Raw genomic sequence first — 22,571 nt, 5'->3', positions numbered from 1 at the left:
GGGGCAAAGTGGGAGCATTTACTCTGCCAGGCGGGGGGGGGGGGGGGGGGGGGGGGGGTGGAGCCTGGGAAGAGAAGGGAGATGGTATCGGAATAGATTGGATGGGAGGGGGGCGGGGTGAAGCCGGGGAGACTCAGCCCCGGCGAAAAGGACCCGTCCTTCCAATGCAATGCAGTAGGTAATTTGCAAGGATCCGCCACTCGCATTCCGTATGCAAATGAGGAGGGCCTCTGGGCGGGGCGGAGCGCGGCCGGGATTCAGCACCGAGGGTCGGAAGAGCACGCTGAGCCCGGGGAGCATCGCTTCTTCTCCGGCCGGCGCCCCGGAGGAGGGACGCCGCGCTCCGGGAGACAGTAGATGAGGCTTGAAGCGCTCACGCCCCGCTGCGAAGCTGTCGAAATCCCAGACTGCGAAGAGCCGTCAGTTCAGCCTCTTCGCGCCCGAGGTTTCAGGGGCCGGTCATTGCTCCATCCCTGGAGAGAGATCCCTTCCCCGAGGAAGTGAAAATAATGAACTTTTGGAGGTATTGCTGTTTTGCTTTCATCCTGCTCTGTGTGGTTATTTTAGTGATCCTTTATAGTAGCCAGTTAAACGTGCCAAAGAGTTTCGGGAAGGTGAACGGTTCCAGTCCAAGGTATTCTCCAGTGCAAGCCTGTGATGACGCCTTAGGAGGCAAGTCAGCCTTTCTGTGGGGGAAGACCTTACCATCCCCTTTGGGAAGCGTCCCTTGTAAGGACTACCTGATCCAGAATCACTACATCACAAGCCCCCTGTCGGAAGAAGAAGTCGCTTTCCCTTTGGCTTATGTCATGGTCATCCATAAGGACTTTGACACTTTTGAAAGGCTCTTCAGGGCTATCTATATGCCCCAGAACGTCTACTGTGTTCATGTGGATGAGAAAGCCCCGGCTGAGTTTAAGGCATCTGTATGGCGGTTACTGAGTTGCTTCCAAAACGCTTTTGTCGCGTCAAAGATAGAACCTGTGGTCTACGCAGGCATTTCCAGGCTCCAGGCTGACCTGAATTGCCTAAAAGACCTTGCGGCCTCCAAGGTCCCATGGAGGTACGCCATCAACACGTGTGGGCAAGATTTCCCCCTGAAAACCAACAAGGAGATAGTCCGGTATCTGAAAGGATTTAAAGGGAAAAACATTACCCCGGGGGTACTGCCTCCGGATCACGCAATTAAACGGACTAAGTATGTCCACCAGGAGCACATAGGCAAGGATGGCTCTTTTGTGAAAAACACTAATATTTTGAAAACCTCGCCTCCACATCAGCTGACCATCTACTTTGGCACCGCCTATGTGGCCCTTACGAGGGAGTTTGTCAACTTTGTCTTCCATGACAAAAGGGCCATTGATCTACTACACTGGTCAAAAGATACTTACAGCCCCGACGAACATTTCTGGGTGACACTTAACAGGATTCCAGGTAGGTGCCGGTTGCCGTTCCAACGTTTTCTTATTCATAGATTGAGTCCACTAACATGGAACGCTCCTAAGAGAACAGACCCATTTGAAATTATTTGGGAAAAAATGTTAGCCCTTAGAAAACTCTTAGTCTGGTTGCTTTTTAGTGACAGTTTAGTGCCAGCTCTGTCGTCTTGTAACTTTGTGCAATATGGTGATCTAAGTAGTATGCAGACTATGGGAGGTCTCGTCTGTTTTGATCTTGTATCACATAGTAACCGACTTGTAGCTCAGTGTTTTGTTGTTGCTTTTGTTTTAACTGAGGTGTAATCGACATGTGCTAGCTCAGTCTTGTGAATGAATGCTTTTCATGCTTTTCTGGATAAGCACAGCTACAACGTGATGGAATTGATTTTTCATAAGCAGTCTAGAATGTATGAGTTCTAATAGGTAGTGTTTCTTTCAGAGCGTGTTAACACTGGGGTGTTAACACTGATCCTCAAAGTCAATGCTCCAAGTCGATGGGGCTGTTTTTAGAATCTTAGAATCTTTGGATGTTGATAAATGATCTCTTCAGTGAAATGTCTCTGGTCTGAGATCTGATCAAGTGCCCAGGTCTCGACCGACTGGGTTCAACACGAGCGGTCTGGCACGGTGTTGCCCAGAAGAACTGGGTAAAATGAATTGGAATAGACAGAGTTGATCAACAGCTGGGGTCGATCCAAAGTAAATTCTCAATTTCGAAGCCACAGATTATTAGAAATTCCAGTTTGCAGCCGCTTGGCTTTATATACTGTTAAGTCTTTTCCATTGTTTATGATAATCTGGAAAGGGGTCCAAGGGGTGCCAGGCGACCGAAGGCAGAAAACAGAACGCAATTCCCTCTTTGATTCAGGACTGAGTATCTTTTCAAAGTTCTGTTCTCCGTATGCTGCCTGAGAACACCTGTGTGGCCTGCACCACCTGTTCCTGGTGATGCCTCCATCGACTAGTTTCCACTGTTGTGCCAGCCTGACTGGGGGTACCGGCCCTGTGCGAGGGTGGCCCGGTGCCTGCTGTGTGTGAAATCACTACCTGCGCTTACATGTAGGACTGCCGGTGACACATTGGAGTGTGGTTTGAAGCCACCTTCATCTCTGAAGTAGATCGATAGTGGTTGCTCCTTTCTCAGTCACTCCGCATTCCTCAGAGCCGGACTGGAGTCATGGTCTCAAAAGTCTACTCAGGGCAGAAAGAGGACTGGCAAGAGGACTGGGAACAGAGACATACGCTATCCCACGAGCTGCTAAATTGTCAGATCACACAGACTTGTAGGAGCAGGAGTAAACCAACAGTATCATAGTGTAGTGAGTGTTCATCCTGATTATTTACAAACGACTGTCTTAAACACACGTAAATAGGGGCGCCTGGGTGGCTCGGTGGGTGAAGCGTCCGGCTCCGGCTCAGGTCATGATCTCGCGGTTCATGAGTTCGAGCCCCGCGTTGGGCTGTGTGCTGACAGCTCAGAGCCTGGAGCCTGCTTCCGATTCTGTGTCTCTCCCGGTCCCCTGCTCATGCTCTGTCTCTATCTCTCAAGAGTAAATAAACTTAAAAAATTAAAAAAAAAACCAAAACGTGTAAATATATGAAACGTGGTGTCTAATATTGTTTTCTGTTGGTATAGTTTGCCGCAGAGGTATGTATTTCATCATTTCTTTCTTTTTAATTTTTAAATATTTATTTTTTGGAGACAGGGGTTTATTTAACCCTAAATAAATAGGGTTATTTATTTTTTGCAAGCAGGGGAGGGGCATATATATATATAGAGAGAGAGAGATACAGAATCTGAAGCAGGCTCCAAGCTCTGAGCTGTCAGCACAGAGCCCGACGCAGGGCTCGAACCCACGAAGCGCGGGGTCATGAGCTGGGCTGAAGTCAGTTGTTTAACCTACTGAGCCACCCAGGTGCCCCCATCATTTCTTTTAATTAGGAGAAATGATCATTGTAATCCTCACGACCAGAGGAAGAAAAGGAGGTTTAGAGAGACTGAAGTAATATGCTCATCTTTACACGGCTTGTCCAAGCAAAGCTGGGATCTAATCCTGAATTTGTGTGACCTGAAGTTTGAACTTGCACCAGCAAAGGAGGGAATAGTCATTTCATCTTTCCTGTATATCTGAAGCAAATTCCGTGCAGAATCCCAGAAGGGAGACAGGACAGGGGAAGGGTGGGGAAAAAAATGAGGGGGGGGCCATGGAGGTAAGTTCCAGCTGACCACTTTAAGCTGGAAATAAGTTAACAGGAATAGAGAGAGAGAGTGTGTGTGTGTCTCTGTGTGTGTGTGCGCGTGTTGGAACACGGTGAACACGCTGAGGCTTAGCAGGGCCGCTGTGCTAACTGGGGTCATGGGAAGGTGTCCTTGTTGGAACTGATGGCCAACCCCACACAGGCTTCTGTGACAGCTTCCCCAGTCCCCATCTGGAACAGGCTTTGGTCTGGCGCTTCCTTCTGTGAGCCAGTGGAAATGGCCAGTGTTCTTACAAAAGGCTGGGGTGGGGGGGGGGGGAGTGGGGGAGGAACAAGCAGGCTGAGACTTTGAACCTAGTCCCTGTGAAGTGTATCGAGACTTTGTCTTCACAGTGAATAGAAGTCTTCAAAAATTAGTAGAACATTTTGACATTTATATTTTTAGCAGTCAACAAATATTTATTTAGCCCTTAGTTGTACCAACTACTGTTCCATGGACCAAGAGTGCCTTTTGTAAGAAGACAGACATGACCACAAGGAGTTTGTTTCCGGATTTAGAATTTTAGTATATTGGACTCATTTCCCCCCACTCCACCACTCAAAAAATGTGTTGTTGTTGTAGTTGTTTTTTTCTTTTTCTGAATATCTGCCCCTGTTTTTAAAACATTTTTTTAAGTTAGCTTTCTAAAAAACAGGAAATATATTCAAAAGGTGTCAGATCTCTTTATTTTGCACTCCGTCAGTTCCTGATAGATTGCTGCCTTATACGTCCTTCCAGAGATACTTTACTACGTTTACAGAAAATAAAATTAATGAAACATCCTGCGTGGAAAACGGTACACATCCTTTTTCTCTTTAATTGAGGTAACATTGGCATAGGATTAGTTGCAGGTGTACAACATAATCATTTGATTTATGGTCACACTACAAGGTGACCACATAAGAAGTCTGGTTACCACCTGTCGTTATGCAATTAACCCCCTTCACCCGTTTTACCCACCCCCAGACCCCTTCCTGTCTGATAACCACCCATCTCTGTATTCTATGAGTTTTGTTTTGTCTGTTCATTTTTTTTTAATAGTATTTTGTCCATCTATCTATTTATTTATTTATTTATGTATTTACAAGAAATCCCTACACCCAATGTGGGACTCGAACTTACAAGCCCGAGATCAAGTCACATGCTCTACCGACTGAACCACCCCAGGCGCCCCCACATATACTCTTTTTGTCCCACAAATACACAGACGAAGAAAAATGATCTTTATAGCAGGTCCCCTATTGTCTGTAAGCGAGAAACAAAGGACGACACAATGCGTTCTTTATTTGCACAGATCATCGGCCGACATTTAGGAAGCTGCTTTTGACTTAAACGCTTTAGTTTTCCTTATTTTGAAGCGATTTGTCACCTGGATCCAAACAAGGGGTGGCGTAATTTTCGGTAGTAAGGGTTAGAGAAATGGTAGGTAAGATACCGCGTGGAGGTATAATGCCCCAAGAGCCTAGGCCAACACGTGGTATCAGTGAAGGAGAAGATAAAAGTATCAGAAAGACCTTGTAGCATTGGCAAGCCTTGGAGTTCCAGTCGGAATGTCATAGGGCAAAGTTCCTCCTTAAGAAATCTGGTTTCCGGGTAGCCACCCCGGGCCCATCATGCAGTCGCATCTGATTCCAAGAGAAAGCACCTGCTCCCTACCTGGACGCCTGCAGTTCGTTTCCATCTTACGTGCGCCTGTTTGGAGTTTCTCCCCCAACTTGGCGCCCGTCCAGCCCCGCTGTTAGTATTGCTGTTAGGTTCCTGGCCTGCTCCCCTTTCGTGCAGTGGGCTTTTCCTGTCTTCATTTGATCTGGGCTGCTCCTTCGCTACTGGATTAGGGGGAAAGAAACACGGGTATAAGGAAATGAAAGGTTAAGAAAAGACAATAGAAAGAAACTTGAAACATTTCTCCAGGTGTCGCTCCCAGCAGATGTAAACACTGAGCTATTTAGAAGGTAGGTGTTCTCTACCCGAAAGGTTACCTGCCGGGCCCTTAAATCTGGGCGTGGCTGGATCAGTCGCAGCGGTTTTTCAAAGTATGCATTGTGTTCTCTGTACATCAGCCTAAGTTTAGAAATCAGTTTCTAGAACCACAAAGGATGCATTCAGTCATGCCGGTGACTGAGAATTATAAATATTGATGGACTGGTAGGATCATGTCTTAAAAATGTCATTAGATGGGGCGCCTGGGTGGCGCAGTCAGTTAAGCGTCCGACTTCAGCCAGGTCACGATCTCGTGGTCTGTGAGTTCGAGCCCCGCGTCGGGCTCTGGGCTGATGGCTCAGAGCCTGGAGCCTGTTTCCGATTCTGTGTCTCCCTCTCTCTCTGCCCCTCCCCCGTTCATGCTCTGTCTCTCTCTGTCCCAAAAATAAATAAAAGTTGAAAAAAAAATTAAAAAAAAAAAATGTCATTGGAACAGTCGGCTCTACCATACAGCTATTTGTGCGTGTCTGCGGCCAGATGAAAATCCACACTGACACTTATTTGATCAATATGGAGGTGAATTCTGGTTGAAGGAAAAAATTATATAAATCAGAAACTTCCATGGGTTCCTATCCATATAACAGAATTTTAAAACGATACTACGTTTGTATAGCCAGATCATAATATTAAATATGCGTAATAAATTTGGACATGATTTTTAAAATATTGTGTTTGGGTGGTTTGGGCCTTCTGGCTTGTGTTTCCTCATGGAGGAAACCTAGACCCTTTGAGGACCAGAAATTTGGGGGAAGATTGAAATTTTACAATTCACTCTGGCTCTTGAGTACCTAGACTGATGGATGAGTCTGGATCACAACGTGCTGAGTTCCTAGTCGAGAAACTTTAGACAGGTTGCATACAATCTACATAGTTGAGCTATGCCGAAGCTGTAGGCAGTTGAAGGATCATTTATGATGCTTCCGGTCATTGGTGATGCTATAATATTTGGATCATCTTTACTGCGGAATCTGTGCCCAAACATACTTTGCTCCCCACCCCCGTGAAGGAAAGAATGCAGAAACACTGCTCTCGGTTAGCTTTTAATTCCTAATCTCTAGAACAACATTCTGCAAGACAAAAGCAATTGGATTAAAGTATATATGAAGATTTAATTAAGTATAAATACCGTTATGATTGGTAAACATTCACTAAGCTGAACTTAATGTGACTTTATTCGAGCACAAAGGATTAATACAGCATCCATTTTAGAAGTGGCAAGACCATTTTTTCCAATTTTCAACCTGGCATCATCTCGACCAAGACAAATATTTTCTAGAAGCAGCAGTTGCCTTTTTTTTTTTTAAACAAAAACATAGTATTGCATTTCAATGACCCTTTAAGCAATAAAATAAACTATTTTGTGTATCAAAGCCATAATAGATATATAATCAATGTCAAAATTATCTTCTTAACCTAAATGTCTCAACCCCATTTCTCTGAACCACTACAACGGCATCTCCTTCCATCCCCCTTTGAGTCCAGGTGATACTCTGAAAAGGCTTTGGAGCCAGACAAACAGAGTTTAAGCCCTGGCTGCCCTTATTTGCTAACTATGTGCTGCTGGTTTTAGTGTCTGCTGACCCTCAGTTTACCCATCTGCGATGACGGGAATGACGTATAGCACTTAGTTCCCAGAGCAGTTATGAGTATTAAATAAGATAATGTATACAGTGCAGTGGTTCTCAGACGGACTCCCAGGATCTGCCTGTTGGAACACAGATAGCCGAGCCCTACCCATAGACTTTCTGATTCAGGAGGCCTGGGGCAAGCCCCAGAATCTGTATTTCCAACAAACTCCCAGGTGACTTGATGCTTCTTGTCTAGGAAGCGCACTTTAAGAACCACTGGTGGAGACCATCTTTTACAGACACTAGCCCCTTTTTAGATTGGTGGCAAATGTTGGTTCTGTTCATTTCCGTCAGAGGTTCTCCTTGACCGTGAAAAAAAGGCAGTCACCAGGGAAAAGGAAAGCGAGCCTATGTAAGGAAAAGCGTGATGCTGGTTGCATTATAGTGGCTGTTATAAAAGTGATGTGCAAATAACTGACGTTTGGGAAGTATTCGTATTGAGCAAATATCCCCTGGGCTCGGGAACGAGGCAAAACTGCTGATGAATTTTAGCTTTGCCCTTGTTAGCTTGGTGATCATGGGTAACCCTAACCTCAAACTTCTCATCTCTACAGTCATGGTAACAGCAGCTACTTCTTAGCCGTTCTGAGAAGGAAATGAAAAACTTGAGTGTAAAGTGAGAGGTTAAGAATTTGTCCACTGAGGGACGCCTGGGTGGCTCAGTGAATTGGGCATTCGACCCTGGATTTCGGCTCAGGTCACGATCCCGGGGTCGTGGGATCCAGCCCCATGTTGGGCTGTGCACTGAGCGAGGAGCCTGCTTGGGATTCCCTCTCTCTCCCTCTCCCTCTGCCCCTCTTCCTCACTCCCATGCTCTCTCTCTAAAATAAAAAAAATTATAACAATAAAAAACAAAGAGTTTGTCTACGTAGGAACAAGAGGATCCTCAATAAGATAAAATTTAAATACATTCTTACCAGGGTCTACACTACAGTTCCACCACCATGTACCAGCTTAATTTGCTGGGATGGGTACTCATTCTTTCTAACTTTGATTTCCCTTAATGTTACTGGGTGTAATTTTTGAAACTACTAACACCGCCTACTTCATCCTCCCACCAACACTGTGAAGTATCCTCCGTGAGAAGCATTTCCTCGAAAATTCAAAGGATGTCGACAGTGTCTTCAGGACTTTATTTTTGCAATCACATCATGGGAAAGAAACGGGGATTGGGATTCATAGGTTGTTTTGTTTTCTTAAGCCATACCGTGAACCCGAAGGGACTTAAGGCAGTATTTATGTGGAACATAATATAATTTCTCAGGAAAGGAAATCAGCATGGCAAGGACCTGAAAGAAATGAGAGCTTTTTCACAATCACTCTGTGCAGGTTTTTGCTGGCCCAGCCACATCCTTCCCATTTTGGGCGTTCAACTTCCTCAAAGTTAAAACAGACGTCGTCCCTCCTAGCTGCTTACACCGGGATAATTTATAAACTCTAACATGAAATTCACCAACACACACCACCATAACCCTCTCGTGCCCACTGACCAGCTTTGACAACTACCACACAAACTCAAACCAAGAAAACACGATTTATAGAAAATCATGGAGTAGACTCCAGTTTTCAGAAATGAGTAAGCTGCTTCTTTTCAAAGGAAATATAACATTCCAATAGTCCAGGCTAAGGCTTTCTATGTATCCCATAATAATGATTTGCTGAAAAGTGAAACTCTTTGTATCCAACTTAAACTTTTAGGATATGTTACATCAACCAGACTACGATTTCTTCCTCCTCCTCCTCCTCCTCCTCCTCTTTTTCTTCATCTTCTTCTGTTTCTTCTTCTTCTTCTTTTGTTTCTTCTCCTTCTCCTCCTTCTTCGTCTTCTTCTTCTTCTTCTGTTTCTTCTTCTTCTTCTTCTTCTTCTTCTTCTTCTTCTTCTTCTGTTTCTTCTTCTTCTTCTTCTTCTTCTTCTTCTTCTTCTTCTTCTTCTTCTGTTTCTTCTTCTTCTTCTTCTTCTTCTTCTTCTTCTTCTTCTTCTGTTTCTTCTTCTTCTTCTTCTTCTTCTTCTTCTTCTTCTTCTGTTTCTTCTTCTTCTTCTTCTTCTTCTTCTTCTTCTTCTTCTTTAATTTTTTTTAATGGACAAAGCTGAATCTACAAATTCTGTAAGCATTAGAAGCAAGAGTCAGAATAATGATTGCTAACAATGTCCATTCTCTTGGCCTCCCTCTTTCTGTAGGGAAGATGGGTAGAGAATGTTACTAAGAGTAGTAAGCTGATTGGTGACATAGACTGTTCATGGGCAGTGTTTAGAGATGCTTTTTTTTCATCTCTTGTTGCTACTGTATACTGCTTCCTCTATTTAGGAAAAAAAAAAAAAAAAAAAAAGGCCAAGTTGACCATCTTTCTATTTTATGAGTCCCTGTATGTTTGACTTTGGAAATGACAGAAGGAAAAATTTTGCCTTCAGCTAAATCTTAATGTATTTTCCATCACAAGTCCTCGTAGAGCCTTCTCTGTTGGGTTTAATTATCTTGTTAATTTTTCACATATGTCATTTAATCTGAGATTCCCCAGGTTTCAAGCTTCTGAGCTTTGTGCGAGGTTTCTCTCATCTTGCAGGACAGTGTGGAGAATACAGACTTAGGCATCCCAGCCTTGTCAGCTTGTAGGACACTAGCCGAATTACTTAACCAAACTGAGCCTCAGTTAATTTTGGTTTTAGGACATTGGAGACAGTTGGGAAGGTGTTTGGGAATTTATTAAAAAGTAAGAATTGTATATTGGGCAGTTCTGATTCAATTTCCCTCCCCCAAATACATAATACATATATATATGTATTATGTATTCTCCAGATATATACATCTGTGGGTGTGTATATATATGTATATATACATACGTATGTGTATATATGTATATACACATACGTATGTATATATATGTATATACACATACATATGTATATATCTGGAAAATAATGCATTTCACAGCATTGGCTAGGACTTGCTAGTATTTCTCTTCAAAAATGTTTGTAGAAGAGCCAGAAGAATCTCTGGATGGCCTCTAAGGATGAGGTCTTGGATGGCCCCAAAAGACACTCAAGGATTAGAACACATAGGTTCTTCAGACTCCAGCCACTGAACCATGTAAGAAAGGCCAGTGACCTACATATGCACATTACAAAATTATCTTCTAGGTTCTAGCCTCTTGTACTTGATTAGCTGTTTGGCCCTAGACAAGTCACTTCATCTCTTAGAGCCTCGGTTTCCTTCTCTATAAAATGAGGAAATTGAACTGGGTAATCTCAAAAAAGTTTTCCTGCATTATTTTGCTTTAACTCTGGAGCATGCAGTGGAAGGAGCAAAAATTTTAGAGGCAGACAGGCTTAGGTTTCAGGTACCTGGTGTATGACCTTGAGCAGTTACGTTATCCTATGTGGGCTTCAATTTACTCATATGTAAAATGGAGACAATGCTGATGATTTACAAGATAATGGAGAATGTAGCTCCCAGCTTGGCCATTGGTGATTCTATGACCAATTCCATCCCTCCCCCCCCCCCCTTCCAGTGGGATTACTGGAACAATGGCCTCTGGGCAGTGAATTTCTCTCCTTGTCACAGTCACTGTGTTCTTGTCTAGATGCCAGCTACCACTCCTGCCATGACTTAATGAAACTCAGGCCAATCGCCTTAGGCAGTGGGAGAAGTGATTTTTGTACCATAAAATTCTGACCACATGAGGATATTGTGTACCGAGTACTAACACAATATCCCCATTTGCCTGGCTGTTTTAATATAGCACATTTCTCCTTGTTTCTGGAGGGTATTTGGGGGGCGTGCTTATAAATGCTGTGCGAGACAGAGGCTGGGTCGTGTATGAACTGTGGGGGAGGGGAAGAGGCTCTCTGGAACCAGACTACTTGGCTTCGAGTGCAGCTTTGCAGATTCCTAGTGTATACAATGTGAGGCAAATTATGTAATCACTCTGAATTTCAGTTTCTGTATTTGTAAAATGGGGACCATAATAGTACTACCGTTATAAGTAAATTACGTGTCATAATATCAGTTGCTGAAAATGCCGCATGGTGCCTAGTAAGTATTAAAAACTGTCAAGGTTTTTTTGTTTTGTTTTGATTTTTTGATTCCACCCAATCGTCCGCATTAAGAGACAACAGGCTCTGGGAGAAGGCAGTTTCCCAAGATGCAGAGGCTTCTGAGATTACTACCAAGGATCTGGAAGATTTTGTAGAACTCAAAGTGTGAGCAGGGGAGAGGCAGAGAGAGAGGGAGACACAGAATCTGAATCCAGGCTCCAGGCTCCAAGCTGTCAGCACAGAGCCCGATGCGGGGCTGGAACTCACCAGCCGTGAGATCGTGAGCTGAGCTGAAGTTGGACGCTCAACCGACTGAGCCACCCAGGTACCCCACAACCATTCTGTTTTTCACTTTCCATACAGTACTCAATCAATTACATGAGAGAGTCGACACTGTATTACGAATAAGTTTTGTGTTAGATGATCTTACCCAACCGTAGGCAATATGAGCATTCTAAGCATATTTAAGGTAGTCTAGTGTAGGCTTTGAAGTCCCATAGGTTAGGTGTATTAAATGTATTTTCAACTTGATATTTTCAATTTACAGTGAGTTTATTGGGACTTAACCCCATTGTAAGTCAAGGATGATCTTTAAATAGAGGGAATGTCACAAACTTAATTGGAAGAATAACAAAAACTGAATTCCACTTTTATTCCAGAAACACATATGACCGACTCACAAAACTTCCATTGTGAGTCCTTTCAGTTAGTCATACAAGAACAGCCTAATGAGCACGTCACAACATCCCAATATGATCTCTTATCAGAACTCATTCAGGGAGCACCTGGCTGGCTCAGTCAGTGGAGGATGGGACCCTTAATCCAGATTATGAGTTCAAGCCCCACATTGGGCATGGAGCCTACTGAAAATCAAACAAACAAAAAAACTCATACAGAAGAGGATTTGTCTGGATTTGTAGATGACTTTAGAGTTTATCTTTTATTGGGCTCCTGGGTGGCTCAGTCGGTTAAGCGTCCGACTTCAACCAGGTCACGATCTCACGGTCCGTGAGTTCGAGCCCCGCGTCAGGCTCTGGGCTGATGGCTCAGAACCTGGAGCCTGTTTCCGATTCTGTGTCCCCCTCTCTCTGCCCCTCCCCCGTTCATGCTCTGTCTCTCTCTGTCCCAAAAATAAATAAACGTTGAAAAAAAAAAATTTAAAAAAAAAAAAAAAAAAAAAAAAAGAATAGAGGTCTCAAAACCTCACAGCTGGATAACTCAAAACTGGCACTTCCATTCCTTTTTTTTTTAAATTTTTTTTTCAACGTTTTTTATTTATTTTTGGGACAGAGAGAGACAGAGCATGAATGGGGGAGGGGCAGAGAGAGAGGGAGACACAGAATCGGAAACAGGCTCCAGGCTCTGAGCCATCAGCCCAGAGCCTGACGCGGGGCTCGAACTCACGGACCGCGAGATCGTGACCTGGCTGAAGTCGGACGCTTAACCGACTGCGCCACCCAGGCGCCCCAAGGCACTTCCATTCCTAAAACGACTCTGGGCGGAGGACGAGAGACAAGGGCAAGGAACTGAAGGGGCCAATGTTTCTTTGGCTCACATTTTATTTTATCACCTTCGTACACATTCTATAACTTTCTTAAACTGAAAAAAACTTGTTTAATGTTTTATTTATTTTTGAGAGGGAGAGACAGAGCACAAGCAGGGGTGGGGCAGAGAGAGAGGGAGACACAGAATCCGAAGCAGGTTCCAGGCTCCGAGCTGTCAGGACAGAGCCCGACGCGGGGCTCAAACCCACAAATCGCGAGATCATGACCTGAGCCGAAGTCAGACGCTTAACCAACTGAGTCACCCAGGCGCCCCACTTTCTTAAACTTTTTATTGAACTTTTGCATATAGACAAAACTGCACTTATTAGAATTGACCACTGAACTCTCAAACTGATCCTTACCTGAGTAACCATCACAAGAACCCATGTTAGGCTGGTACTCCAAAAAACCCCGTCACTTCCAAAAGTGACAACCATCCCCACCCCCATAAATTACTTCTGCCTTTCTTTGGGTTGCTGTGTAACTTCTAATTGCAGCCCAGTGCCTTTTATCCAAATGTTCAGCTTCAGGAGATGTTTCCAGAAGAATGCTAGGCCTACTCTGTGGCTTTCTGTATTTCTAAAAACAGCTGCAAACTCCATGGGGTGAGGGGGTGGCAGGGTAGGGGTGGGGGGGAGGTCCTCCCCCATGTATCCGGGGCACATCCCAAGACTCTTCCTCCCGTGTTCATTCTCTTTTGAAGGTTTGTTTAGATGTTTCTCATTTTTGCAGAAGAATACTGTAAACAGAAGAACTACTTGTCCCGTTCTGTATAAAAGATTAGGCTTGCTATAGATAGGCACTTAATTCCCAGAATTGGCAACCTGTATATACACCCCAGTACGTGCAGCAACAAATGCAACTTATCAGGGACCTTCAGCTCCTCTGGACCTGTCTTGGGTTGAAAATAGGGATTAAAATCAGACAAGAGTCCTAAACAGGCATGGTTTTTATTTGGTTGCTTTTACAAGGAATTGGAGGAAACGTTCTACCACTTGCAAATGAATTCTTGATGTACGTCCAACTGGGTGTAGCCTGGTGCCTTGTTTTGAAGGTGAAGAAGGCCCTGTGTCCTGGGCAAGATGAAAATTCGTCTAATGGATTTGCTGAGAACCTCTTCCCAGACAACACAGCAGTACAGGGCATGCTATACTCAGTTGATTCCAATAGCAAATGGCCCTGACGAGAAATCTTTATCATGTAAGGGAACGGAGCTCTAAACAAACACGTCTAAACAAATAGATCACAGAGAAAATTACCGTACTTAATGTTCACATGCTGCAAATAACAGAATCTCTCAAGTTTCTAGAATCTAATAAAACTTCAGTCCTAAGGTAACCGTTTTTTGAATTGATAAACCTTAGAAAGCAGTAAACACGTGTGTAGGGAATGCCTAGACTCATTTAAGGAAACCCAACCCATATATCTCAATGGTAAAAGCCACTTGTGTGGGGTTATTTGCAATCATTATCCAATATAGGTTAGTCAACTAGTTAATAGATATGTTGAAGTCTTTTTTTTTTTTTTTTAATGTTTTTACTTATTTTTGAGAGAGAGACTGAGCACGAGCAGGGGAGGGGCAGAGAGAGAGGGAGACACCATGTGGAGCAGGCTCCAGGTTCTGAGCTGTCAGCACAGAGTCCGATGTGGGGCTCGAACTCATGAACCACGAGATCATGACCTGAGCCGAAGTCAGATGCTTAACCGACTGAGCCACCCAGGTGCCCTGCTATGTTGAAATCTTAAGGTGACATGGAAATATTTATTTGTATAAGAAGATGCTTTATGAAATAATGTTTTCTTTTTCTTTAAAAAAAAAAAATCCCATGGTTAACATACATTGCTACATTAGTCTCAGGTGTACAACATAGTGATTCAACACTTCCATACATCATCTGGTGCTCATCCCAAGTGCCCTCCTTAATCCCCATCCCCTATTTAATTCAACCCCCCCAAGCCCTGCTCCTCTGGTGACCATCACTTTGTTCTCAATAGTGAAGAGTCTGCTTCTTGATTTCTCTCTCTCTCTCTTTTTTTTTTTTCCCTTTGCGCATTTGTTCTGTTTCTTAAATTCCCCATGAGTGAAATCATTCAGTATTCGTCTTCCTCTGATTGACTTCTTTCACTCAGTATTTCACCCTCCAGTTCCACCTTTGTCATGGCATATGGTAAGATTTCATTCTTTTTTATGACTGAGTAATAATCCTTCATATGTAGATATACCTGTTCATCAACTGATGGACGTTTGGACTGCTTCTGTAATTTGGCTATATAAATAATGCTGCTATAAACACTGGGGTGCATAAATTAATGTGTTTGCATTTGGGGGGTAAATACCCGGTAGCAGAATTGCTAGATCATAAGGTAGTTCCATTTTTAAACCTTTGAGGACACTGTGCCAGTGTGCTTTCCCACCAACAGTGCAAGAGGGTTCCTTTTTCTCCATATCCTCACCAACACTTGTTGTTTCTTGTGAAATAATGTTTTCGTAATGGTTGTTACCAGTAGGTGTAGGATGGTGTGGTGTTGGGTTTTGTGTTAACTTTTCAGTTTTGTTCTTTGTGCTTTTACGCATTATATGTCTCCATTCCCATAACCAGGGTTCAATTTTTCACCAACGATAGGATAATATTTTTAAGAGGACAAGAAGGAAATATTCACAAGGCAAAGGTGCCACGGTGACTAATTTTGGGCAGCTGGAACATAACTGGTCCCTTTGGAGTGTTCTGTACTTTTAGAGTCTCTAAAACTTTAACTTGCTTTCTTTGGTGAAAAAGAAAATCTCTCCTTACTGAGGCACAACGCGTGGCGTTTTAGAAGCTAAAAAGTCTTACCCCTATGAAGGGATGTTCAATAAAATATTCTGTGAAAGACAGGCGCTCTCAACCCTGGCTACACCTTAAGATTATGGGGACGTGTTGAAAAACATTAATGTCTGAGCCTTACCCCTGACCGCTGAAAATGGGAGACCAATTTAGGAATTCCCCCGAGGGTGGCGGGACCGCCAGGTGCGCGTGGACAGCGATGCATGATGAGGTGGGCAATGTGAAAGACGAGGTCTGGGAACCCACTTTTACAAACTACGCGTTGACAGGGCCAGGTAGACAATATGAGTGAGTGAAGCATGGTGGGGAACAGGGCAGTAGGAGAATCCCCGGCTTCTCAAAGCCCCAGTGAATTGTTGTCGAGGGACACTGGCAATCTAAACTTCCGTGGGGAAATTTTTTTTTTCTTTTTCAGTGTTCAACCCACACTTCTGTGAGGGTCGAACCAAACAGGCCTACGATCGATCGCATGCGGCCAGTTTGCTGTTTGTAGTCTGGGGACAAGATGGCAACAGTCCTTCTGCGTCATGGTCAGTATTCTGGCATCGTCCTGGCTGAATGTGACCTATAATGTGGTCCAAGTGGCCTGAATGTGATCTATAATTTCGGTTCTGGGGAGCTTGCTGGGGCGAGCTGCTTGATTGGCGGCCATCCAAAGCAGGAAATTAAAAATGCTAGTTGAGAGTCAAGCTTTTGGGAGAGGAGATAAATGTTAAACTGGGTCTAGGGGGAGCAGAAGCAGTGGTAAAATGAGAAACGGAGCGAGGAGACAGAATTCTAGTAAGAGGTAGAATGGGCACCCACAGGAGAGGTTTGGGATGATGGCCAAGTGTGAATTTGCTTTCGTTTGTCGGGGATGAGTGATTGGTGGGTTTAGCATCTCCAAGTGGCTTGAAAAAACAGACACAAGGCAGACAGTTCAAAGTAATCCGACACCTCCCCTCTTGAGGGGAGGGTTCGGGCTACTCAGAAAAATATTAATAAATATATAATTTCTGAATACTCTAGGCCAACAGCTCCAAGGACATCTCGTTCATAGCTCTACCCTCAGCATCTATTCTAGAACATAGGAAGCATTCGGGAAAACTGAATAATTGGGTGAATTATCTTGAAACAAAATCAACAAGGTATTTAGCACATCCACACTCCTGGGCAATTCACTTAAATTTCCTAGGCTCTAGTTTACATGGCATGCCAATGAGAAGGAATATATTAAAATATTGAAACATACTAAAATTTCTAAAAGCCTTTTGAGTCTAAGATTCCGGTTTTTTTAAGGGCACCTGGGTGGCTCAGTCGGTTGAGCATCTGACTCTTGATTTTGGCTGAGGTCATGATCCCAGGGTCCTGGGATCGAGTCCAGTGTAGAGCTGTGATAGCACAGAGCCTGCTTGGGATTCTCTCTCTCTCTCTCTCTCTCTCTCTCTCCCCCCTCCCCCTCCCCCTCTCTCTCTGCCCTTCCCTCCAGTTGTTTCTCTCTCTCAGGATGGATAAATAAACATTAAAAAAAATAAAATACAATTCTGGGTTTTTTTTTCCTTTACTCATTTCATCTTTTCCTTTTACAACCAAAGGTGAGTCAGTTTGTTGGCAATTATCTGAGCTGAATGCGGTGATGTTGTTTTAAGGATACTATGCCATTGTCTCAGACTGCAGAGCTCTAGAAAACATCCACCTGAAACAAAGCAGGATCTCTTTTAGTAAGTTTGTGTGTTACAGATCCTAAGTGATTAATGAACAACAACCAAAAATGTATCTTTTTATGGCTAAATATGACCATAATTAACAAATGAGACAAAAAGGCTACAAGTTACTTAACGGTACATTTCCCACTTCCTAGATAATTTTCCATTTTGTTGTTGTTGTTGTTGTGAAGGCGAATCACCACTGAACACTGTGCATCTTTTTCTTTTGTTGCTTTAATCTTAAAATATTCACAAGTACAATTCCTAGGTCAGCAAAGCAGATAAGTCTCAGAGGTATGTAAATAAACTCATTAAAAATATAAAAGCAGTGCCATCGAAGAAAGTTTTATAAACTAAAAACTATATGGTCATTTTACATGCAAATATTTGTTCGTGATTTTATTAATAGTGGACAATTTTGTGCTCTCAGTCAGGGGCAGTTTTGCCCTCTGGGGGACATTTGGCAACATCTGGAGACGTTTTGGGTCGTCATGGGGGTGGGGGGTGAGGAGTGGGGAGTAGGAGGCACAGGGATGGGGACTGCTTTGTAGCATCCGGTGGGTAAAGGCCAGGGATGCTGGTATATATACATCCTCCAGTGCACAGGAAAGTCCCCAGAGCCCAAATTATCCAGCCCAAATGTCAGTAGCGCCGAAGTTGGTAAACTTGCTTCCGGTTATAGTAAAGGAGCCATCTCTGCCACAGCTACCCTGTCCCCATGATTTTAATAGATTATGTTTTCAACCATTTATTTCAAGTATGCCAGGCACTGTGCTAAGCGCAACACATACATTATTTTATTTAACATTAACAAAACCCCGTAAGGTTTTGAAGATTAGTGTGTGATGTCTTATAGAGATTGCCTAACTGTTCAAGGTCACCCGGCCAGTAATAGCAGAGATAAGGATTTGAAATGTTGACTCTGACCTGAGAGCCTGTGATGTTAATCATTATGTATAAATAATGTCAAACACCTTCATATATAAACACTTAAAAAATGATTTCCTTAGCTTATTGTGAAGCTATTGGTTTAAAGGGCCAAAGGGAATTGAGGGCGATGGTGACTTTCCCCACGTATTTCCAAAGTGATTTTTCCAGAGTCATGCCGATTTACAGCACCACCATTAACTTGTGAGAAAACCCTTGTCTGTACATTGGCATTAGCATTGACTTTTGACACGTAAAAACAAAATTTGGTAAGTTGAAAAGTATATATCTGAGCCTAAGGAGTAAGCAGTTGCTGGAATTGTTACCACATGGAGGTCTCGCAAACCGCACTGCCTAAGAACAATAAGGAGAAAGTCAAGTCAATGTAAATAAAGTTTGCATTTCAAAGAACCGTGTTCATTTATTCAACAAAGGCACTTATTTGACTAATAATGGCTAAGCTCCAAGAAAGACAGTCTTGGTTACTCTGTAAATTTATCTCAAATCTTTTGTTTACATTAGCCTATGAAGAGCAAATCAGAGAATTGGATTTTATAGTTTAAGCTGGTTCCTCTGATAATATCGGTGTATTCTGTTTGCCCCTTCCTAGAAATAATGCAAAATAGACCCTTCCTAGGACGCTTAGGAATGGAGGGTAGACTTTATCCATAATACCTCATAACTACCCTCCCAGAATCCTGCACAATAATAATCATAATCATAACAGCAGTAATAATGACACAGTCATCAAGTAAAGTATTTTTATTTATGTTTTTTTTTTTAATTTAAGGTTTATTATTTATTTTGAGAGAGACAGAGACAGCAAGAATGGGGGAGGGACAGAGAGAAAGGGAGACAGAAAATCCCAAGCAGCTTCCGCACTGTCATTACGGAGCCTGATGTGGGGCCCAGACTCATGAAACTGTGAGAAAGTGACGTGAGCTGAAACCAAGAGTTGGATGCTTAACCTACTGAGCCACCCAGGTTCCCCCAGTACAGTATTTTTAAAACAGCACTATTTCCCATTTAGTGGTTCCAGAAATCACTTGAGTCAGTTTGACCAGAATTTTATTATGAAAAAATAACATAAAATAAACAAGTGCCTTACTTACATGTAATAAGCCTGAGTAATTTGCGAAACTTTCATTTACTTTACATATGTATGTATGCATATGATGGTATATGATTGTTTTGGGGTGCCTGGGTGGCTTAGTCGATTAAGCATTTGACTCCTGATTTCTGCTCGTCACGATCTCACAGTTGTGAGTTCGAGCCCCACTTTGGGTTCTGCGCTGACATCTTGGAGTGTGCTTGGGATTCTCTCTCCCCGCCTGCCCCCCACCCCGGCTTGTGCTCTCTCTCTCTCTCTCTGAAAATAAAATAAAATAAATTGTTTTTCTGTAGATTGCAATCTAAAAGGTTGAAAAATCAGAGCACCTGGGTGGCTCAGTGGGCTAAGCGTCCCACCTCTTGATTTTGGCTCAGGTCATGATCTCATGGTTGTGAGATCAAGCCTGGAGTCAGGCTCCGCACTGAGCCTGCTTGGGATTCTCTCTCTCCTTCTCCCTCTGTCCCTCCTGTGCTTGCATGTGTGTGTTCTCTCTCTCTCTCAAAAAAATTAAATAAAACAAAATTTTAAAAAATGTGTAAAAGGTTGAACAACCACTGATGTGATCTATGCTTCATTTGAAAGAGAGACTATGTGATGTTAAATGGTGTTCCAGCATACATAGCTGGTTAGCAACAAAGCTGGGATAATAATTAAGTTCCCCAATCCCAGCGGGAAGGCCAGTGTATTCCATGGGGAGGGGGGTGGTAGATGATTCTGCCTTGGGTCAATCTCTGGGAGAAAAACAGGAAATAGTTATGCTTAGTGGACACTTTTAGAAGAGAAGGAGCATCTGGATATTGGCCCAAGTGATGGGATCAGTAGCTTTGGGGTCTCCATGTATGTTTTAACCCAAGGCACCTTCACTTACTGAATAGTGGTCACATGGCACATTTAGACCATTCAATCTCTTGCTTGCCATTATCTCCTCAAAATAATAATCAAGCGATGCCTGCAAAGTATTCACAATGAGCTGATATTCGAGCTGTGACCAGAAGTCTTGTTGAGGGTCTTATCACTTCCCGAAGCTAGTTGCACCAGTAGGACGGATGTGGAGAATAAGTGATTGGTGGCCACTTAAACAATTGCTGGAAGGCAAACTGAAGCTGGTTGGCCTTGGCTGAGAGAATTGAATAAGTACTTTTTGATATCAAGAGGTAGAACATGATTACACCTTAAAGTACAGTGGCCTGTTGGAAAACCAAGGTGGCAAGCAGGCCTGTCCTGTCGACACCCAAGCTAAGCGGTCCTACCGCCATCTCTGAAGACCGAGTTGAGGGGCAACCCTTGACCATGGGCACTCATTGACCCCTTTAACATTGACTGAAAATCCCCGGTGGGCCAAATGCTGTGAGGTCAAGGCACAGTGCAGACTGGTCTTCTGTTCAACATGGCTTCTCCTCACACGGAGGAGGCTGATCGTCTCCAAGGAAGTGACTTGAGAGGTCTTCTCAAACACACGTATTCCTGGCCATGGGGACGAGTTTGTTAAATTAACCAAAGGATGGAAGGTACACAGTACGGGATTCCTTCCCAAGGGCAAAGTGTGAGGAAAGGGGAGAGAGAAGCTAACTGGAAACCTGCTGAAGTCTGAGGGAGGGACTTCAAGGCGAGGAGACACAGGAACTCTGTCCTCTTTGCAATGTCGGTGATAGCCCAGGGCTTCTCAGACTTCCTTGTGTGCCAGGCTCCTCTGGGGATCTTGTGAAGATGCCGATTCTGGTGCAGGATGTCTGGGTGGGGCCTGGTAGTCTGTGTTTCTAACAAGCACCAAGGGGGTGCCCAGTCCGACAACCACCACACTTGCAACGCTAGGGGCTCTGCCCACTCCTGCCAGTTATTCCTGTGCCTCAGGAAGGATTCTTTGCAAGAAAAGACAAAATAGAATTTGACTTTGTCCGTCTCCTTGGTTCTACTTTTTTCCTTTCAATTTTTTTTTTCATTTTATGTATTTGAGAGAGAGAGAGCGCGCGTGCGTGAGCAGGGGAGGGGCAGAAAGAGAGAGTGAAAGAGAGAAGCCCAAGCAGGCTCCACACTCAGTGCAGTGCCTGACTCGGGGCTCGATCCCACAACCCTGGGATGATGACCTGAGCCGAAATCAAGAGTCTGACACTCAACCAGCCGAACCGCTCAGGCGCCCCTCTCCGATTCTATTTTTCAAACTATAATTTTTGTAGGCACGAATATGAGTAGTATTTAAACAGGCATGTTGGAGATTTGTCATTAAACAGAAAGTATAGAAGTTGAGGTTTATAATTTCATGAGCAGGAGGTTCACACGTGCTATGTGTTTACTTTAAAGACATTAAAGCAGCCATTATGGGACACCCGGGTGGCTCAGTCCGTTACGCATCCGACTTCAGCTCAGGTCATGATTTCACAGCTTGTGGGTTTGAGCCCCGTGTTGGGCTCTGTGCTGACAGCTCAGAGCCTGGAGCCTGCTTCCCATTCTGTGTCTCCCATTCTCTCAGCCCCTGCCCTGCTCACCCTCTGTCTCTCTCTCAAAAATAAATAAACATTAAGAAAAAAAAAAAAAAGACAGCAGTCATTAATTGTAAATGTCACCATCTCTAGAATAAGGAATGTGTTTCTGAGAAAGAGTCAGTTTTTGGTGAACAGTATTAACGAAAAGGAGAGGGAAAAAAATATCTTGTTTTGTAAAAAAAAAAAATGTAATGTAAAGGAGGGTAGGGACTTTTTCTCATGGCAATGCGTTCTTCACCCTCTTCTGCTGTAGTTATTTAATCAAAATAGACTCATAAAAATCACATCCATGTAGGGGCACCTGGGTGGCTCAGTCAGTTGAACATTCAACTTTGGCTTGGGTCATGATCTTGTGTTTCGTGAGTTCAAGCCCAGGTCAGGCTGTGGGCTGACAGCTCGGAGCCTGGAGCCTGCTTCAGTTTCTGTCTCCCTCTCTCTCTGCCCCTCCCCCCCCCCCAAAAAAAGTTAATAAAAACAAATAAACAAACAAATAATCATAAAAAAATCACGTCCAGGTCAGCTAATCTTGCTGACACAATTAAATATACCAAATTATCTCTTTGTTTTCTGGATGGCCCTCCCCCCAACCCCCAACTCAACCAAGGCAAGTTTTATTCTGAATTCTTTTAAAATGTGTACTAAGAACAAAATAAAGAAGTTTCTTTTGGGAAAGGCAAATG

The 22,571-nt window shown here is 43.5% G+C and overlaps 2 protein-coding genes across 3 annotated transcripts in view; one reads left to right on the top strand and one right to left on the bottom strand.

Annotated features, from left to right (window-relative positions):
• Nucleotides 1-22,571, bottom strand: part of MAK (male germ cell associated kinase) — a 303,103-nt gene that overhangs the window by 116,434 nt on the left and 164,098 nt on the right. The gene's annotated exons all lie outside the window — the stretch shown is intronic.
• The window catches only part of GCNT2 (glucosaminyl (N-acetyl) transferase 2 (I blood group)), an 83,443-nt gene that overhangs the window by 51,119 nt on the left and 9,753 nt on the right, over nucleotides 1-22,571 (top strand). Inside the window, exon 1 of one of the 2 annotated variants that reach the window (XM_025917310.2) lies at nucleotides 65-1,434. The exons of the other annotated variant lie outside the window; for it this stretch is intronic. Within the exon in view, the coding sequence (XP_025773095.1) occupies nucleotides 510-1,434 (925 nt within the window). The 5' untranslated portion in view covers nucleotides 65-509. Of the gene's footprint in view, nucleotides 1-64; nucleotides 1,435-22,571 lie in introns of those variants that run through there. 2 annotated transcript variants of the gene reach the window in all.

This window comes from Puma concolor, chromosome B2, assembly GCF_028749965.1.
Source record: "Puma concolor isolate L17-30 chromosome B2, mPumCon1.1.hap2, whole genome shotgun sequence".
Classification (NCBI taxonomy): domain Eukaryota; kingdom Metazoa; phylum Chordata; class Mammalia; order Carnivora; family Felidae; genus Puma; species Puma concolor.
The sequence above is the reverse complement of the archived record's forward strand: the minus strand, read 5'-3'. Positions and strand labels throughout refer to the sequence as shown.